We start from the raw sequence: 15,912 nt of genomic DNA, 5'->3' as shown, positions 1-15,912 counted from the left end.
AAACACAAATGGAGCACACAAATGTGGGCGTCGGTGACCTGTCCGGACATCGTCAACTCGCTCCTCTTCTCGACGAGACCAGCCAAAGAATTACGAAGGTCTGGAGGCCTACAACCGATTCATCAAGATGCGGCGGTATTCATTGGAAGCACACCGCTAAGGTTAACGTAGCGCACAATGCAATTGAAATACGCACCGCATGATTACAGTGAGCGTGAGTGTGTTAAATTATGTTGATTATACCAACGAAAGAGGTGTAGATTATTCTTTTCATTTTTGTTATCGAGAGAGAAAGAGGTTTGACCGGGACCAGTCCCAATCACCTCTTTCTCCACTTCCACGGCTACATTTTTAACTCAACTCACGAACCAGCTAGCGGTGCGGTAACTCGTTTTTTTTTTTGCAAACTTATGATAATAAAACGGGAAAATACAGATTCTGGAGACATGCATTGCATTCCCACACGAGTATTATGTAGGCCCTTGGACCTAAAGAATATTTCGCCTTCACAGAACTTAGTAGGTGTGAAATTCTAATACCGATCAGCTATACTGATAAGAGGCAGCCACAGTTGTCGGTGTTTGGTTGCTAACTGCTCCGTTTTCTCGCACCGGTTCTCGGTCCCGGCTGGCAGTCGAAATCGAGACTCTTTCCAACGCCCACTTTCGTTTTTGCAACCGCTAACATAGCTTTTTGAAGTGATTCCTGCTTAGTTACGGTTTGTCGCCTCTGATTCACCCATCCAACATGGCGCCCGTTCTCGACACCGGATGGAGGGAGGGAGGGAGGTCGGAGGAAAACAGTCTACTGGGAAGCTCAGCAGCCTGCCGTGCGGTGTTGCGATCTGGTGGGAGGTTGAAATTAAGTTGGGAGGATTCACGGGAAGAAGAGGGAAGAAGAAACGGAAGATGGAGGCCGGGAGCCGATGGACAACAACCATCGTGACGATGTTTAGTGTTTGGAAAAAAAAGATTTTTTTTTTAGGAAGTGTTTTGCACAACCCTAAATCCAGTTTTAGAGCCAAAAGGAGTTCCGGAAGAGCTTAAACGTGTCGCACCGGTCGAGAACTCACGGATCGCGAGCTGTACATAGCTCATTGTACGTACAAATATTCTGGCACCCAAAATATGTCATTCAATAAAAAGTTGCACAAACGAGAGTCATTTTCAGTGCATTCTGCCCCAAGCCGTCAAAATGGAGCTTTTCCCAAAAACTCAAAACGTGGTGGACGGATCGAGTGACGACAGGAGTATGTCTAAAAAAACGGGCGGGATTCAAGACCAAAGTTTGAAACTGGATCAATATGGAAAAAGGTTTGAGCGTCCATTGGGTCGTCGAAGGGGAACGAGCAGAATCCGAATCAGAATCGTCCGTATGGTGATTCTGAAGGGAAGCAATTCCGCAAACAAACAACTTGGAGGACGACCGACGCGGGTGGCGCAAGAAGTACTCGCGCTCGTGGAGAAAGATGCTGTAAAATTACATAAAACAAGAGAAAAAAAAAATACTAATAAATGAAAAGAAGACTGCAAAAACGATTCAGCACCTCAAATGAAAAAGTGCACATTCTGAAATGTTCTTGAGAACAGAAATTAAAAATATATATATATATTCCCAATTTTGACACAGCAAGGAGTGTAAAGTCATTTCAAATTTGATTTTCAAATATATGGATATATATTTGAACAGTATATGAATATAATAGATATATGATACTATATATATGTAATATAACAATGTAGGAACAGTAGAATGTTATTAGATTATTATATAAAAATGAAATACTCAAGTAAACGTACAGTGAAGAAGTAGTACTACATACATTATTTGTACATTTCCCACCATCGAAAATGAACGATGAGCATTTCACGATTGTAATATTATCACAAAATATAATTGATTAGCCACTGTATATATCTAATATTAATAAAGGAGAGCAGTGGCAAAGTGAGAAAGTATGACGGCATTACAAATAATCGATCGATCAATTGATTGATTGGTTGGTTGGTTGGTTGATTGATTGATTGATGATTGATTGATTGATTGATTGATTGATTGATTGATTGATTGATTGATTGATGATTGATTGATTGATTGATTGATTGATTGATTGATGGTCCGGTGGGTGGGTGGATGGATGGATGGATGGATGGATGGATGGATGGATGGATGGATGGATGGATGGATGGATGGATGATGGATGGATGGATGGATGGATGGATTGAACGAACATCATGCCTTTGACTGGGAGTCCTGCATTTGGGTTTCTTTCCCCTCTCCAAAGAACAAAATGCTTTTATTGGGACAACCGGGATGTGATTCCTGCGCAAAATGTAAACGCTTGAACAGTCGCAATCAACTTGTGTCACTTCTCGGTCTGACAGGAGCCGAACTTTCCGGTCCACCTCGCGAAGCGAGGCCAACGAGGAGGATCGGTCGCACTCGGCGCTACGCCGCACGTCGACGGGTCGTAGCTCATCGTGACACAGCAGAACTCGGCCTGGCCCACGACATTCCCAGTAATAGCTGCGACAAAAATAGCCGCTCGTCGTTGAAATCGATCAGATGTGACAAAACGGGCGCCGGCTGCCCTCACTCGCACGTATTTCACATTCACTGGAATTCATAATTCGACAAGAAAAAGCCTTGCCAATGACGCCGAGGATTTTTATAACAGGATTCATGGCCTCCAAATGCTGCCCGGACTCCCAAAGCCCTCGTTGACCTGATGAAACTTCGCCACCTGGTGGAGATTTAACCACACGACACGCCCAGGCACCCAAAATCGGCGTCGATTTGGGGGAACTCTCAGTCATCTATGGGCGAGGTCACAAGTGCAAATACTTTATTCACTCCGACTATAACCCGTTATTAATGTATGCAATTCACAAGACGAGACTCTTTCTAATTTCTCAAGGCGAAATTCAATTGGCATGATATGATACAAACGCTGATTATCATTTGTGGAGCCACACCCACAATCGCTATTTATCCGATAATATTTGGACGAAATATGGCGTAGTGGATCGATTCCCGCTCAGGGATGGTGTCGGTATCTGCCACTGACTGACGACCAGTTCAGGGTGTAGTCTGCATTCCGCCTGAAGCTCGCTGGGATAGGCTTTGGCTATCCTGTGAGCCTTGTGAGGATAAGCGGCTTCGATAAAGGATGGATGGATGGATTTGGGTGAAATCCTGTGACACCAGCACCGGCACCGGCTGGACCTCACGCCCGAGCCTCCCCGGGCTCACACCGTTTCACATTCGGATTGTAATTAGACAAGCATTTAAGTTGCAGTTTTTGCCAGTTCGTTGCCTTGCGATTCTGTGCCCTTTAGTTTGATCCTGTCCTGCTCAGTTTGTTAGTTTGCCTCAGAGACATCGAAGCCTTCCTGCGTGTCTTTTTGATCCCACCTAGCCTAGCGTTTCTGTCGCTCTGCCTTGTCGGACCGCTACACCGTGTATGACCCAATTTCCGGAATAAACGACATTGAACGTTATGCCTCTGCCTCAAAGTCCTGCATTTGGGTCCGGGGATTCGTGGACAAATGCGGCTAAATAAAGAGAATAGACCATCAGTAATCAATACATAAAATGTCACGGAACAAATCGGATGAGTGGTCATAGCGTCTGCCTCACAGTTCTGAGGACGGGGGTTCAAATCCCGCCTGTGTGGAGTTTTGATGTCCTCCCCGTGCCTGCCTGAATTTTTCTCCGGGCAGTCCAGTTTCCTCCCACACCTCCAAAACATCCACGGCAGGTTGGTTGAAGACACTAAATTGACCGTAGGTGTGCAAATGGTTGTTTGTCTCTACGTGCCCTGCGATTTGCTGGCGACCAATTCAGGGTGTACCCCGCCCGCAGATAGCTGTGATGGGCTCCGGCGTTCAGTTGTGAGGATAAGCGGCCCAGAAAATTGATGAATTTTTCTTCTTCTGTTTCGGCCAGCAGAGAAACACCCATTTTTTTTTTTCAAATATTTTACATTTTGTAATATGCCGATTATGTCTTTTTATTGACAATAATGATAACATTTGGGTCAGAAAATAAAATGCATTTGTTTGACGGGCATGACAGTGTCTCCGTCTCGGCGAAAAAGTATTAGCATGCGGAAAAGCATTTTTTCCCCGTAATGCGCGCCGTAAACGAGTGGCCTCGCGTGTTGACAGATTGCAGCCCATCCATCGGCCCCCTCTGACCAAGAGCCTCCATCTGTTGGTGGCACACGCACGGGTGGACCATCCCTTAAATGTCTCCCGAAACCGCCTCCGACTAAGCGACCCCACCGACGACGACGGGTCCAGCGTGTCGCGGAAATATTTTTCTCTGCGGCTTACCGATGGAAAACGACTGTGATCGAGTGCGTCGATAACGCTGGCGGCTCCCCCTGTAAAGAAACCAGCATTTTCCGTGTGGGGATAAGCGGCTCTGATAATGATTGGATCCATGCCAGTTTATTGTTGTAGCTTTTTGTTTTTGTAAAAATGGAAGTATATTCCAATTTTTTTGTCCCCCAAAATTCTGATTATTATAGAGATAAAAATGTCATTTAAAAATAAATAACATTTGAAAAATTATATATATATAATATATATATATATATATATATATATATATATGATGTATCTCCGAGCCTGGTACACAGCTAAAGTTTTTGGGAATCTTCATGGATTATTATTGATTTATTATTTATTATTATGGATAATCTTGTACCTCAAGATTTTTAAACATCGGGAATTTAACAGTTTTGACTGTGCTATTATTCTAATATTCTGTGAGATTTGATTAGCAATTTCTTTTCTTTTCTTTTGGTTGTCATGATTTGGGTTCTGTCTCAGAGGGGAAAAAAATTACTTTTTAAAATTTAATGTAATGTAACTTTACTCTCATAAGTTATTGAACACCCCCATATTCATCCATTTTCTTTGCCGCCTATCCTCATGAAGGATGTGGGAGTGACTGCCGGAGCCTATCGCGGCCAATCGCAGGGCACGTAGAGGCAAACAGCCGCACTTCCAATCACACCTTGGGGCAATTTAGAGTGTCCAATGAACGTTGCATGTTTTTGGGATGTGGGAGGAAAGCGGAGTGCCCACCCAGAGAAAAGCCACGCGGGCACAGGGAGAACGTGCAAACTCCACACAGGCGGGGCCGGGATCGAACCCGGGACCTCGGGACTGTGATGCCGACACTATCCAGCTGCTCCACCGTGCCGCCCCCGTCCCCATGTATTGTCTTCCGAGTATTTATTCTAACCACTAAAGTCGACCTTGACAAGTTTTTTCCAGCGACTTGCGGTTCTGCACTGTCCCTTGCATTCCCTCCCGTGAGGAGAAAACTTCTTCCGGAAGATTCTCAGCACAGACCTCGGACTTTTCAGGGAGTCTGGCACCATTAAAGATACATGCGCGCTTTTAGCGAGCGGCCCCCGGGGAGCGTTCGGCTCCGCTCGCTGTGCAAATGGACAACAACACGCGTGCGAGGCGCGCGTGACTTTCTGAAGTGCCGACGTCATCGTTTGAGTGGACGGACCTCCCCGGACGACACCGGGGTGGGATCAAGTTGGAGATTTTCTTAGCCCCCTCATCCTCACGAGGGTCGCGGGGAGTGCTGGAGCCAATCCCAGCTGTCAAGGGGCAGGAGGCGGGGTTACAGCCTGAACTGGTCGCTAGCCAATCGCAGGCCACGTAGAGACAAAACAGCCGCACTCACAATCACGCCAGTGTCCAATTAATGTTGCGTGTTTTTTGGGATGCGGGAGGAAACCGGAGTGCCCACCCGGAGGAAACCCACGCAGGCACGGGGAGAACGTGCAAACTCCACACAGGCGGGTCCGGGATTGAATCCGGGTGTCACGGACCTGCGGTATGGGGGCGGACCCAAATGCAGGACTTCGAGGCAGAGGCATAACCTTCAATGTAGTTTGTTCCGGAAAACTGGGCCATACGTGGTGTCGCAGTCCGACAAGGCAGAGCCTAACCCTAACGCTAGGCTAGTTGGGATCCAGAAGACACGCAGGAAGGTCCGATGACCATGGGGCAAACTAACAACTCAACAGGACAGGAACAAACAAAAGGGCACAGAATCGCAAAGCGACGAACTGGCAAATGCCAGTGACAACAACTCTAATTAGAGTCCCAATGTGAAACAGCTGTGAGCAGTGGCGTGGCCACGCCCCTCTAGGCAGCGGCCAAGTCTTGCTCATGACACCGGGACCTCAGAACTGTGAGGTCAGATGATCCACCGTGCCACCTGCAAATACAGTTCCTATATTTGGAAGCTTGATGCAAAATACCAATCCAAGATATGCACTCGAGGTGCAGTTTTTTGAGTTTTTTTTTTTTTGTTTTCAACTGTCTTGTCCGGACGACCGAAAACATTCCAGCAAACCAGAAAGTACGACTTGGCCTGTATTTGAGGACGTTTTGGGGCAACTCTACCCACATGAGAGAGACATATTTTTGAAACTCTACAAGTGAAGGATGCGTCCCAGGAGCAATGAATGGACCTTTCCGACTGGCGATCTTCATCTTAGCTCCAGTTGCCATCTTCCAAAATGGCGGCTGAACAGAACAGGTTTGAAGTGGATTCTCTATCGCGTATTCCCGGTACGCTTGCGGTATGTTTTTTTGCCAAATGCGCCAGACTTGTCCAGGAGGGTTCTACAGAGAGGTCTCAACTATTTCACGCAAGGACATCTACACAGAATTAAGATTTTGGACGCAGCAGGACGCAACGTCAGAGTTACTGCAAAACGTTTGACGCCTCACAAAGTTCATATTGAAATCCAACAGGATGAAATTGTGGAATCGTACTGCGCATGTAAAGCAGGGTGAGTACTTTTTACTTGGAAAGGTCACGAGTGATATCATTGCAGTCTTTAGAAGTGAGCGGGTGTATTCGTTTGACTCGGCTCGGAAAGGAACCCAGCGCTCGGTCTTAAAAGTCCGATGTCATACAAATACGCGTTTACGTCTTAATCCGTCGTAGATACTTCGTCAACTGCGTTTTAGGCTTTGGAAAAAGAATCAAGCGGGCCTCTTGTAACCTCGCCGGATATCTTTCATCAGAATTGCACGTTCCCCGAGCGCCCATCAGGACCATTTACTTTGTAATATGAACTTTTCATACCTGTCAACTCGTACGGTTTAGCACTAGCTCATACGGATTTTTTTTTACATATACGGCCATACAGTATATCACAAATCATGTCAATCATCATCAAGTTACACATGAATACATTTCTGAACACAGTAATGTCACTAAATAGACTTTGATAATTAACTTCAGATATTATCATGATGGAAATCTACCATTAAAAATCATTGAAAAACTTGTTTTTTCTCCCTCTGTTATTTTAACATATAATTTGCTTCGGTACATGATAAGGATTTTTGGGGTGGGTCATACAGGTTGGCGCTCGGAAATATGACTTTTCCAAGCGCACGCTACTGACACCCAGCATTGCTCGTGGGACAATACGGCCGGAGGGGGCGTGTCCAACCAGGGGTTAAGACCATGCGGCTATCTGATTGGCTGTTATTTTACGAGTGATTGACAGGTCGGAACGGCGCCTTCTTTGTCACAGATTGATAGAAAGGCAACGAAGTCCGCGAATAGGCCAAGCGCGAATATGCGGGGGGTTCCGCCGCCTCCACCACACTCGTCTTTTCCTCCCTCCCTCCCTCCCTCCCTCCCTCCCTTCCCGATCACTCCGCTCTCCGAACAGAACCGAGCGAACCCGCAAATGAACGAGCTGCGTCCGAGCGAGCAGCCATAATTGGGATTATTCGGGAATAATCCAGCGGCCTCTTCTTCGTCTTGCCTTCTTTATTATTATTATTTTTTTTTTTTACATTTTTTGTTGTTGTTGTTGTTGTTCCTCCTCTGCAACCCACGTCGCTTTCCGTCATCGCGAATCTGTCGGATTTCGACGGCGTCATGGAGGGGCTTCTTTTTTATTCATATCGGACTCTTCCTCTCTGCGCGCAGCCGTCCACCTCCGCTGGACGGCAAAACAAAGGCTGCATTTGAACACTTGCGAGGAAAGCCTCCTTCTCCTCCTTCTCCGACCTTTCTTCTCCTCCTCCTCCTCCTTCTTCTTCTTCTTCCCCCCCTTCATCCCCGCCGAAAGATGGAGAAGGAGATTGATGGAGGCGCCCGTGTGTGCGGACCGATTGTTCCGGTGTCAGTCGCCCAAATCAACGTCAAAACGCCTCGTCGGGGCCGCGCGGCCGCTTTCCGCCGTCTGCGCGTGGCCTTTTTATGATTAGCATTGGAAAATCGGACATCATTTTTGGATAAATGAACGCAACTTGATCTTTTTTTTTTGTAAATTATTTTCTTCTTCCTCCCCGTTCGTCCTCTGGGAGAGCCACCTTCGACGTGATGCTGCCGCACCGATTCTGTTTACGCGGCTGATGCGTGGATATATGTCGGTTCTTTTTTTTTTTTTTTTTTTTTTTTTTGGGTGGTGTCGGCGGTCTCTCTCTCTCTCTCTCTTTTTTTTTTTTTTTGTTCCCGTCGCTCCTAAACGAGGCCAGGCAGCATCTTCATCATCTTGTGGCTGTCTGATCAGATGCTGAGTCTTTTGGTGGGGGCGGTGGGGGAGTTGGGTGTCTCGTGTTGATCATATGTCCCCCCCCCTCCCCCCTCCTCCCGATTCTCCCTTTGGATGGATTTATGCATAACAGGTGTTGTGCACAACATGAGCATGAAGCTTCATTGTGTGCTCTTCTTCGTTTTCTCTCCGTGCAAGCGACGGTGAGACAAAGCGACGGCCTCCTTCCTGTTGTTTTTTTTTTAATTTTGCAAAAGGGTGAAATGAAAGGTAGGTTGGGATTGATTTGTGTGTCTTTCCACACACAAGTGAGTGTTTGTGACACCTGTTTGTGCCGGTTTCACTCCATCCACAGGGCCCCCGGCCAGGCCTCTCGTCACATATTTATCAAGGTAGCAAAAAAAAAAAAAAAAAAAGGCCGTTTGATTGATCAACATCTGCGGCTTAATCGCTTTTTTTTTTTTTTGCGCGTGGCCCGGATTGACGAGGCGCACCCCCTGACTGGCACATTTCGTGGAAAAACGTCCCCCCCCCCCTCCCCCCTGTCGTGACGATTCCACTCGCTGTGCACATTTACGTGTGGTGCAGGAAGGGGGTGGGGTGCGAGGGTCGGGGTGTCCTCCACTGACACACAAAGCGTACAGCTGGGTTTGTTGGACATGCCCAGTCTCTTCTCCAGCAGACAACCCCCCCCTCCTCGTACACCCCCGTGCATTCACTCAAACACCCACACTTGCACAAAGTATGCGAGCTGTTGTATCTTAGCAACGGGATAGGTAATTACCGAGAGAGCCGAGAAGCTGGCATGCCGTCGAGCCGCCGATCTGATCCCGGCCTTAAGAGGAACGGGAGGGAAGATTTCCGGGGGGGGTGTCATTGAACGGAGCGCACCCAGCCCTTCATGAAAATGTGCATCTGTGTGTTCACAGGTGGCGAGCTTGCGGACAAAAGAGGAAGAGATGACATGTAGAAAAGGCCTCGGGTTGTAAAAGCAGACGACGGGCCGTAAGAGGATCAGCGGAGCTTAGAGGAAGGCAGGAAGGAAGGCGGGCGAGGAGGCCGACAGAATGGCCAACCAGAGCTTCGGCATGGACGGGCCCGGCAGCTTGCTGGCGGTGCTGGCCTCGCAGAGCGGACTGGCCCGAGGAGGCGGCGGCGGCGGCGGCGGCGGCGTCGGCGGCGGAGGAGGAGGAGGAGGAGGACTCTCGGCCTCAGACGTGTCGGCGTACTTCAAACTGATCTTCTTGGGCTTGATCATCTGCGTCAGCCTGGCGGGCAACCTCCTGGTCTCCCTGCTGGTCCTGCGAGACCGGGCGCTCCACAAGGCGCCGTACTTCTTCCTGCTGGACCTGTGCCTGGCCGACGCGGTGCGCTCGGCCGCCTGCTTTCCCTTCGTGCTGGTGTCGGTGCACAACGGCTCGGCGTGGACTTACAGCGCCCTGAGCTGCAAAGTGGTGGCGTTCATGGCCGTGCTCTTCTGTTTCCACGCTGCCTTCATGCTCTTCTGCGTGGCCGTCACCCGCTACCTCGCCATCGCCCACCACAGGTTCTACGCCAAGCGCATGACCATCTGGACCTGCGCCGCCATCATTTGCATGGTCTGGACTTTGGCGGTGGCCATGGCTTTCCCGCCCGTCTTCAACGTGGGGACGTACAAGTTCATCCGGGACGAGGATCAGTGCATTTTTGAACACCGCTACCTGAAGACCAACGACACCCTGGGCTTCATGCTCATGCTCGCCGTGGTGGTCCTGGCCACGCACGGCTTCTACGCCAAGCTGCTGCTCTTCGAGTACAGGCACCGCAAGATGAAACCGGTCCAGCTGGTGCCGGCCATCAGCCAGAACTGGACCTTCCACGGTCCCGGCGCCACCGGTCAGGCGGCGGCGAACTGGATCGCGGGGTTCGGCCGAGGCCCCATGCCGCCCACTCTGCTGGGCATCCGGCAAAACCTCCACAATCAACACCGGCGGCTGCTGGGGATGGACGAGGTGCGGTCCGAGAGGAGACTGGGCCGCATGTTCTACACCGTCACCCTGCTCTTCCTGGTGCTGTGGGCCCCCTACATCGTGGCGTGCTTCTGGAGGGTCTTCGTCAAGTCCTGCAGCATCCCCCAGAAGTACCTCTCGGTCACCGTGTGGATGAGCTTCGCCCAGGCCGGCGTCAACCCCATCTTCTGTCTCCTGCTCAACGAGGATCTGAGAAAAGTGCTGCGAGCCCACCTGCCCACCTACTGGAGGACTAAGCAACACCTGCCCCAGGATGAGGCCTACTGCATCATGTGAGGATGGGTGGTGGTGGTGGTGGGGGGGGGCGCACCAGAAGAATGTGCTTCGGAGCCAACCGGCGGCAGGCACCGTGCCATTTCAAAAAAAAGAATGTCCATATTTTGTGCCGGAGGTTCGGACCAGGTCTGAGAACGCCACTCCCCCACCTCGCCCCGTCCCCCTCCCCATACTTGAATTGTTCGTACTCCTCACCACGGATTAAAAACTAAGGACGGATGCCATTTTTAATATCACGTTGCCTTATTTCAGAGCGACGCGCGGCGGCGTGCGTCCGTGTCACACGAGGCGCAAAACTGATCGGATCGGAACGCTACGCGCTCGAAAGACCCGTCCGGGACTCCTTTCCGCGCTCGTCGAAGGTGACGATCGGAGACTGGACGCACTCTCGAAATCGTCAATTATGATGAACCCGAACATGCTCGAGTTACCTGGACTTCATTTAGGGTGCATTACATTTCTTTGTATCATAGGAGGAAGAAAAAAAAAAATGCCCGCTTTCCTTTATTTGTAAACGATACATCTTAAGCGGATGACACTATTTTGAAATATGACTTGATTTCATATTGTATAGACCGTCCGGGAACGTACATTCCTGCTTGTGTGTTTTTATATCGCATTCGTGTGGAGGGTGCGCGAGGGTCGAGCCTGCTCCGGTTTGGCCGTGTTGGTGCTGCCGCCGTGTCATACTGAAGCCTGGTACACACCTAAAGTTTTTGGGAATCTTCATGGATTATGATTTATGATCATTATTATGCATAATCTTGTACCTGGAGATTTGTAAACATCGGGAATTGAAGAGTTTTGATGCGCCGATAATCTCGACGCAAAGATTCTGCTCCGCCAAGGATCTAGAATCTCGTCCTCCAAGACAGAAATTCCCAAGGTGATCTGACAAAATCAATAAAAGAGAAGAACCGCAAACTTTTATCATCTACTGAGCGAGCTAGAAGTTGTTTTTCCAAATTCAGATAATGGCCGGAGGTAAGCCGGGTCCGGTAGGGCTGGCCGACGAACCCAAATGTAATCAATTCCATTTCTGCTTGACGATAATAACGACGTCACAAAATCAGAAGAACGCTCGCTGACTGACTGACACCCGAGTCAACGTTTGTCGTACAGACTCAACAAAACCAAGCAGACCAAATTGTCGATTGAAATACGGCACATTGTTCATTTTAGCAACATCGTTAGCTTAATGCTACAACTCAATGGAAAATCACATTTACCTGCTAGCCGAAAATTGCACTGGACGACGCGGGAGGGAGTCGCCTTCAAATGAGGAATATTCGCACACAAACAGGTCATGTAACAATATTACGGACGTATATTCTTAATCTTTGAAAAACTAGTAATATTCATCAAATTCGCTCCTTTCGTCTTCTATTATTCTAATCGTAATATCGCTGCCCCTGAGAGGCAAAGGTGCAATTTGCAGGTATTTATTTGATCCATCCAGCCATTTTCTTAGCCGCCTATCCTCACACGGGCCGCGGGGAGTGCCGGAGCCTTTCCCGGCTGTCAATGAGCAGGAGGCGGGGTGCACCCTGAACTGGTTGCCAGCCAATCGCAGGGCACATAGACAACATAGACAACGGCCGCACTCACAATCACACCTAGGGGCAATTTAAAGGGTCCAATTAATGTCGCATGCTTTTGGGATGTGGGAGGAAACTGGAGTGCCCGGAGAAAACCCGCACAGGCACAAGGAGAACATGGAAACTCCACTCGGGGGGATTTGAACCCCCATCCTCAGAACTGTGAGGCAGACGCTCTGCCCACTCATCCAATTTGTTCCACGACATTTTATGTATTGATTACTGATGGTCTATTCTCTTCATTTAGCCGCATTTGTCTTGTCCACGAACCTCCGGGGTGGGGGGCGGACCCAAATGCAGGACTTCGAGGCAGAGGCATAATGTTAAATGTGATTTCCAAACTCCGCACAGGTGGGGCTGGGCTCGAACCCGGGGACCTCAGAACTGTGAGGCCAACGCTTTCCAGCTCCTCCACCGTGCCGCCTTTTCATTTATCGTGATTATTACTTTACTTGTTATTTTTTTTTTACATGTGAAATGATCATTGAACAAATACTACATTAAAAAAAGAAGATCAAAGATTCAATCGCCAGCCATTTTCTTGTTCCTCAGTCAGGTCACCGTTCGATTCCCAGATTTCATACTTGGGTCGAGTCGACGTTCCCGATACACGCCAAAGGAGCACGGGAAAATCTTTTAAAACGTACGATAGTCGTCCTTGGTCCGGAAAGGGGAAAATAATCGGGACAACAAAAAAAAAAACACTTTATATGTGTACCAGGCCTTACTCTTAACACCTCCGAGGGCGAATTAGAAAAATAGAAGATGGTGTTGGAAAAAAAGTTAAGAGGAAATGTCAAAGTGTGGCTCGCACATGAAACAAGCCATCGAATGAAAACGCGTCTTGTCCGTGAACGGCGTCGGATTTTGTTTTTTTTGTACATGACAATAGAGGAAAGAGACCAGTCGAAATAGTTCACGGTTATGTACATTGTATTCCGAAGTATAGAAATATTTGCAGATGTGTGATGATGAGGAATGTTTTTCGAGTAACGCTACGCTCTTAACGTGATATTCTGAATTGGGAAGTCGTCGTGGGAGCAAATCCTGAACGTCAACGGGCCGGCCCGCGTTTGAGGGTTTGGATCGGAGAGTCTCCGAGCCGGAAAAGCCGCAGCGCCGGGTCGAGTCGTCCGGTCTCCAAATTAAGATCCGTCCGTCCGTGGGCGGGAATCCTTACACGCTGCCACTCGCGCTGCGTCGGCACGTACGGTATTCCGAGACCCGGGGGGGGGGGGGGGGGGTCGAGGTCAAGGGTCAAGGGGTCAGGGGGGCGCTCACTTGTACAGACGTTGATATGGAAAGTGAACTGAAGTCTGTGATTTTCGAGTCCGGCGTTGCTTTGCGAGACGATCTTGTGTAAACTGTACAGTTCCGCTGAGGTGGCTCTTTTGCCCACTCGTCAATAAAGAATCTACTTTTGATGCGTTCCCAGTTTTCCGTTTTTTTCCACTGCGCCACTGCGGTTGCGGACAAATACAAAAATCAATATCATATCTGTACGTGGGAGGACGGTAGCGTGGAGGACCGACCAGCAGGGGGGGACACGCGGTTCCTCCCTCGCCACATCGTGGTTCACTTTTTTGCCGTCTCGTTGTAGATTTGAAAACCATACATCTTGAAATTTCAACTCTCTTAATTTATGCTACGCGATATAATATTGCAGGATTTTGCAGTGATCCTTTTTCCACTTGTACAATTGTTACTGTAGACTTACGTAGCATGAAGTACAAGCCAGGAGCAGAGAGTCTATTGTAGCGCCGGAGAAAAGGAGGCGGAGGCGGAGGCGGAGTGTCGGACACAGGAACAGAACTCGCTTTATTGTTCGACATCCAAACACTACTCGCATAACGGCGGGAACTCTGTTAACCTTTAGTCCGGAAGCGCAACAACAAAAACAGTCCGTGCGAAACCCCCGCACCCCAACTCGAGGTCCCGCGGGTGAATTATGTAAACACCACACAAGCCCCCCCAGAATTCACCCATAGTCAAAATCCTCGTGCCGTGGAGGGATGACGACCCGACCCCGGCGGGTGTGCACTGTAGGGGCCGAGGGGGGCGGGGCCGCACTGTCCATTGAGGCGGGGTCAAGGGCACCCCGGCAGGCGCAGGGGCGCAGGGCAAAGGGGGACGACCCCGGCGCGGGGTCAATGTCCAGGTGCGCGGGTTTGACCCTGTCCACGGAAACAGTCTCGGGTCTGCCGCCAATGTCCACGAGCAGGCTCTTATCCCCGTGCTCCAGGACCCTGAACGGCCCGTCGTACGGGGGGGGGAGGGGCGGAGAGGTCCACGGTGGGCGTCATGACGAACAAACACAAAATCCGCAGAGCGCAGGTGACGGGGCAGCCGGGCAGCTGGGGTGCCATGTTGCGATGTGGGAACCGGCGCGAACCCTTTTGCGGCCTCCGGCAGGGAGGACCGTTGCCTGGCCGCGGACCAGGGCGCTGTGGCGTCCGGGATGAATTCGCCGGGGACCCGCGGTGGCTGGCCGTAGACGAGTTCGGCGGATGAGGACAACAGGTCCTCCTTGGGGGCGCACCTGAGGCCGAGCATGACCCACGGGAGCTTATCCAACCGGTTGCCGTCCGTCAAGCCGGCACGCAGGGCTGCTTTCGTGGAGCGGTGGAACCGCTCGCAAAGACCGTTCGCCTGGGGGTGACCCCCAAACTCTCAGCGACTGCGTTCCAGAGTTCAGAGGTAAACTGAGGGCCACGATCTGAGGAAAGGTCGCACGGGGTCCCGAAGCGCGCAACCCACGTGCCGATGAACGCCCGGGCCACGTCTGACGACGTTGTCGAGGAGAGGGGAACGGCTTCGGGCCAGCGGGTCGTCCTGTCCACCGTGGTGAGCAAGTAGGTGAATCCGTGCGAAGTCGACGTTGACGTGGTCAAACCTCCTCTCGGGGACAGCGAAGGGCTCCGAGGGGGCTTTTGTGTGGCGATGCACCTTAGCCCGCTGACAGGCCACGCACGAGTCGACCCAGGCCTGCACATCTTTCTTGAGACGGCGCCACACGAACTTCTGGGCCACCAGCCTCACGGACCGTTTCCTCCCGGGGTGGGAGAGGTTGTGGACCGCCTCGAAAACAGCTCGCCGCCAGTTTGCAGGGACCAGCGGCCGAGGCTGGTCAGCCGAGAGGTCGCACAGCAACCTGACGCCCGAGTCACCAACCGCGACTTCCTCCAGGCGCAAACCCGTGTCAGAAGTCTTGAGGGCCCGCACCCCGTGGTCCGAGGCCTGGTCTGCACTCATGCGGGAGTAGTCGAGACCCAGATGCGCAGTGCCGACGATCGCCCTGGAGAGGCGGTCCGCGACCACATTGGATTTGCCAGCGATGTGTCGGATGTCCGTAGTGTACTCAGAGATGAACGACAGTTGGCGTTGCTGGCGGGGGGACCGCGGCTCGCCCACCTTGGACATGGCGAAAGCGAGGGGTTTATGGTCCACATATGCCGTGAACTCACGGCCC

The 15,912-nt window shown here is 50.5% G+C and overlaps 1 protein-coding gene and 1 long non-coding RNA gene across 3 annotated transcripts; one reads left to right on the top strand and one right to left on the bottom strand.

The window, feature by feature from the left end:
- The first annotated feature begins 9,627 nt into the window (after nucleotides 1–9,627).
- Nucleotides 9,628–10,845, top strand: gpr173 (G protein-coupled receptor 173). 2 transcript variants are annotated; one of them, XM_061809997.1, is made up of 2 exons: nucleotides 9,628–9,709; nucleotides 9,746–10,845. In XM_061809997.1, exons 1-2 carry the CDS (start codon nucleotides 9,628–9,630, stop codon nucleotides 10,843–10,845), a joined length of 1,182 nt encoding a protein of 393 aa, XP_061665981.1. The 2 variants fall into 2 exon arrangements, with proteins under 2 accessions (XP_061665981.1, XP_061665973.1); XM_061809989.1 differs by having other exon boundaries at nucleotides 9,628–10,845.
- A 67-nt stretch (nucleotides 10,846–10,912) lies between these two features.
- LOC133495391 (uncharacterized) lies at nucleotides 10,913–12,413 on the bottom strand. The gene is made up of 3 exons (XR_009793557.1): nucleotides 12,075–12,413; nucleotides 11,616–11,736; nucleotides 10,913–11,552 (listed from the first exon to the last, which is right to left on the bottom strand). It is a non-coding gene; the product is annotated as an uncharacterized LOC133495391 (long non-coding RNA).
- Between the last annotated feature and the right edge of the window lie 3,499 nt (nucleotides 12,414–15,912).

The sequence above is a fragment of the Syngnathoides biaculeatus genome, chromosome 2 (assembly GCF_019802595.1).
Source record: "Syngnathoides biaculeatus isolate LvHL_M chromosome 2, ASM1980259v1, whole genome shotgun sequence".
Taxonomy (NCBI): domain Eukaryota; kingdom Metazoa; phylum Chordata; class Actinopteri; order Syngnathiformes; family Syngnathidae; genus Syngnathoides; species Syngnathoides biaculeatus.
Note: the sequence above shows the minus strand (reverse complement) of the source record. Positions and strands in the feature narration are given on the sequence as shown.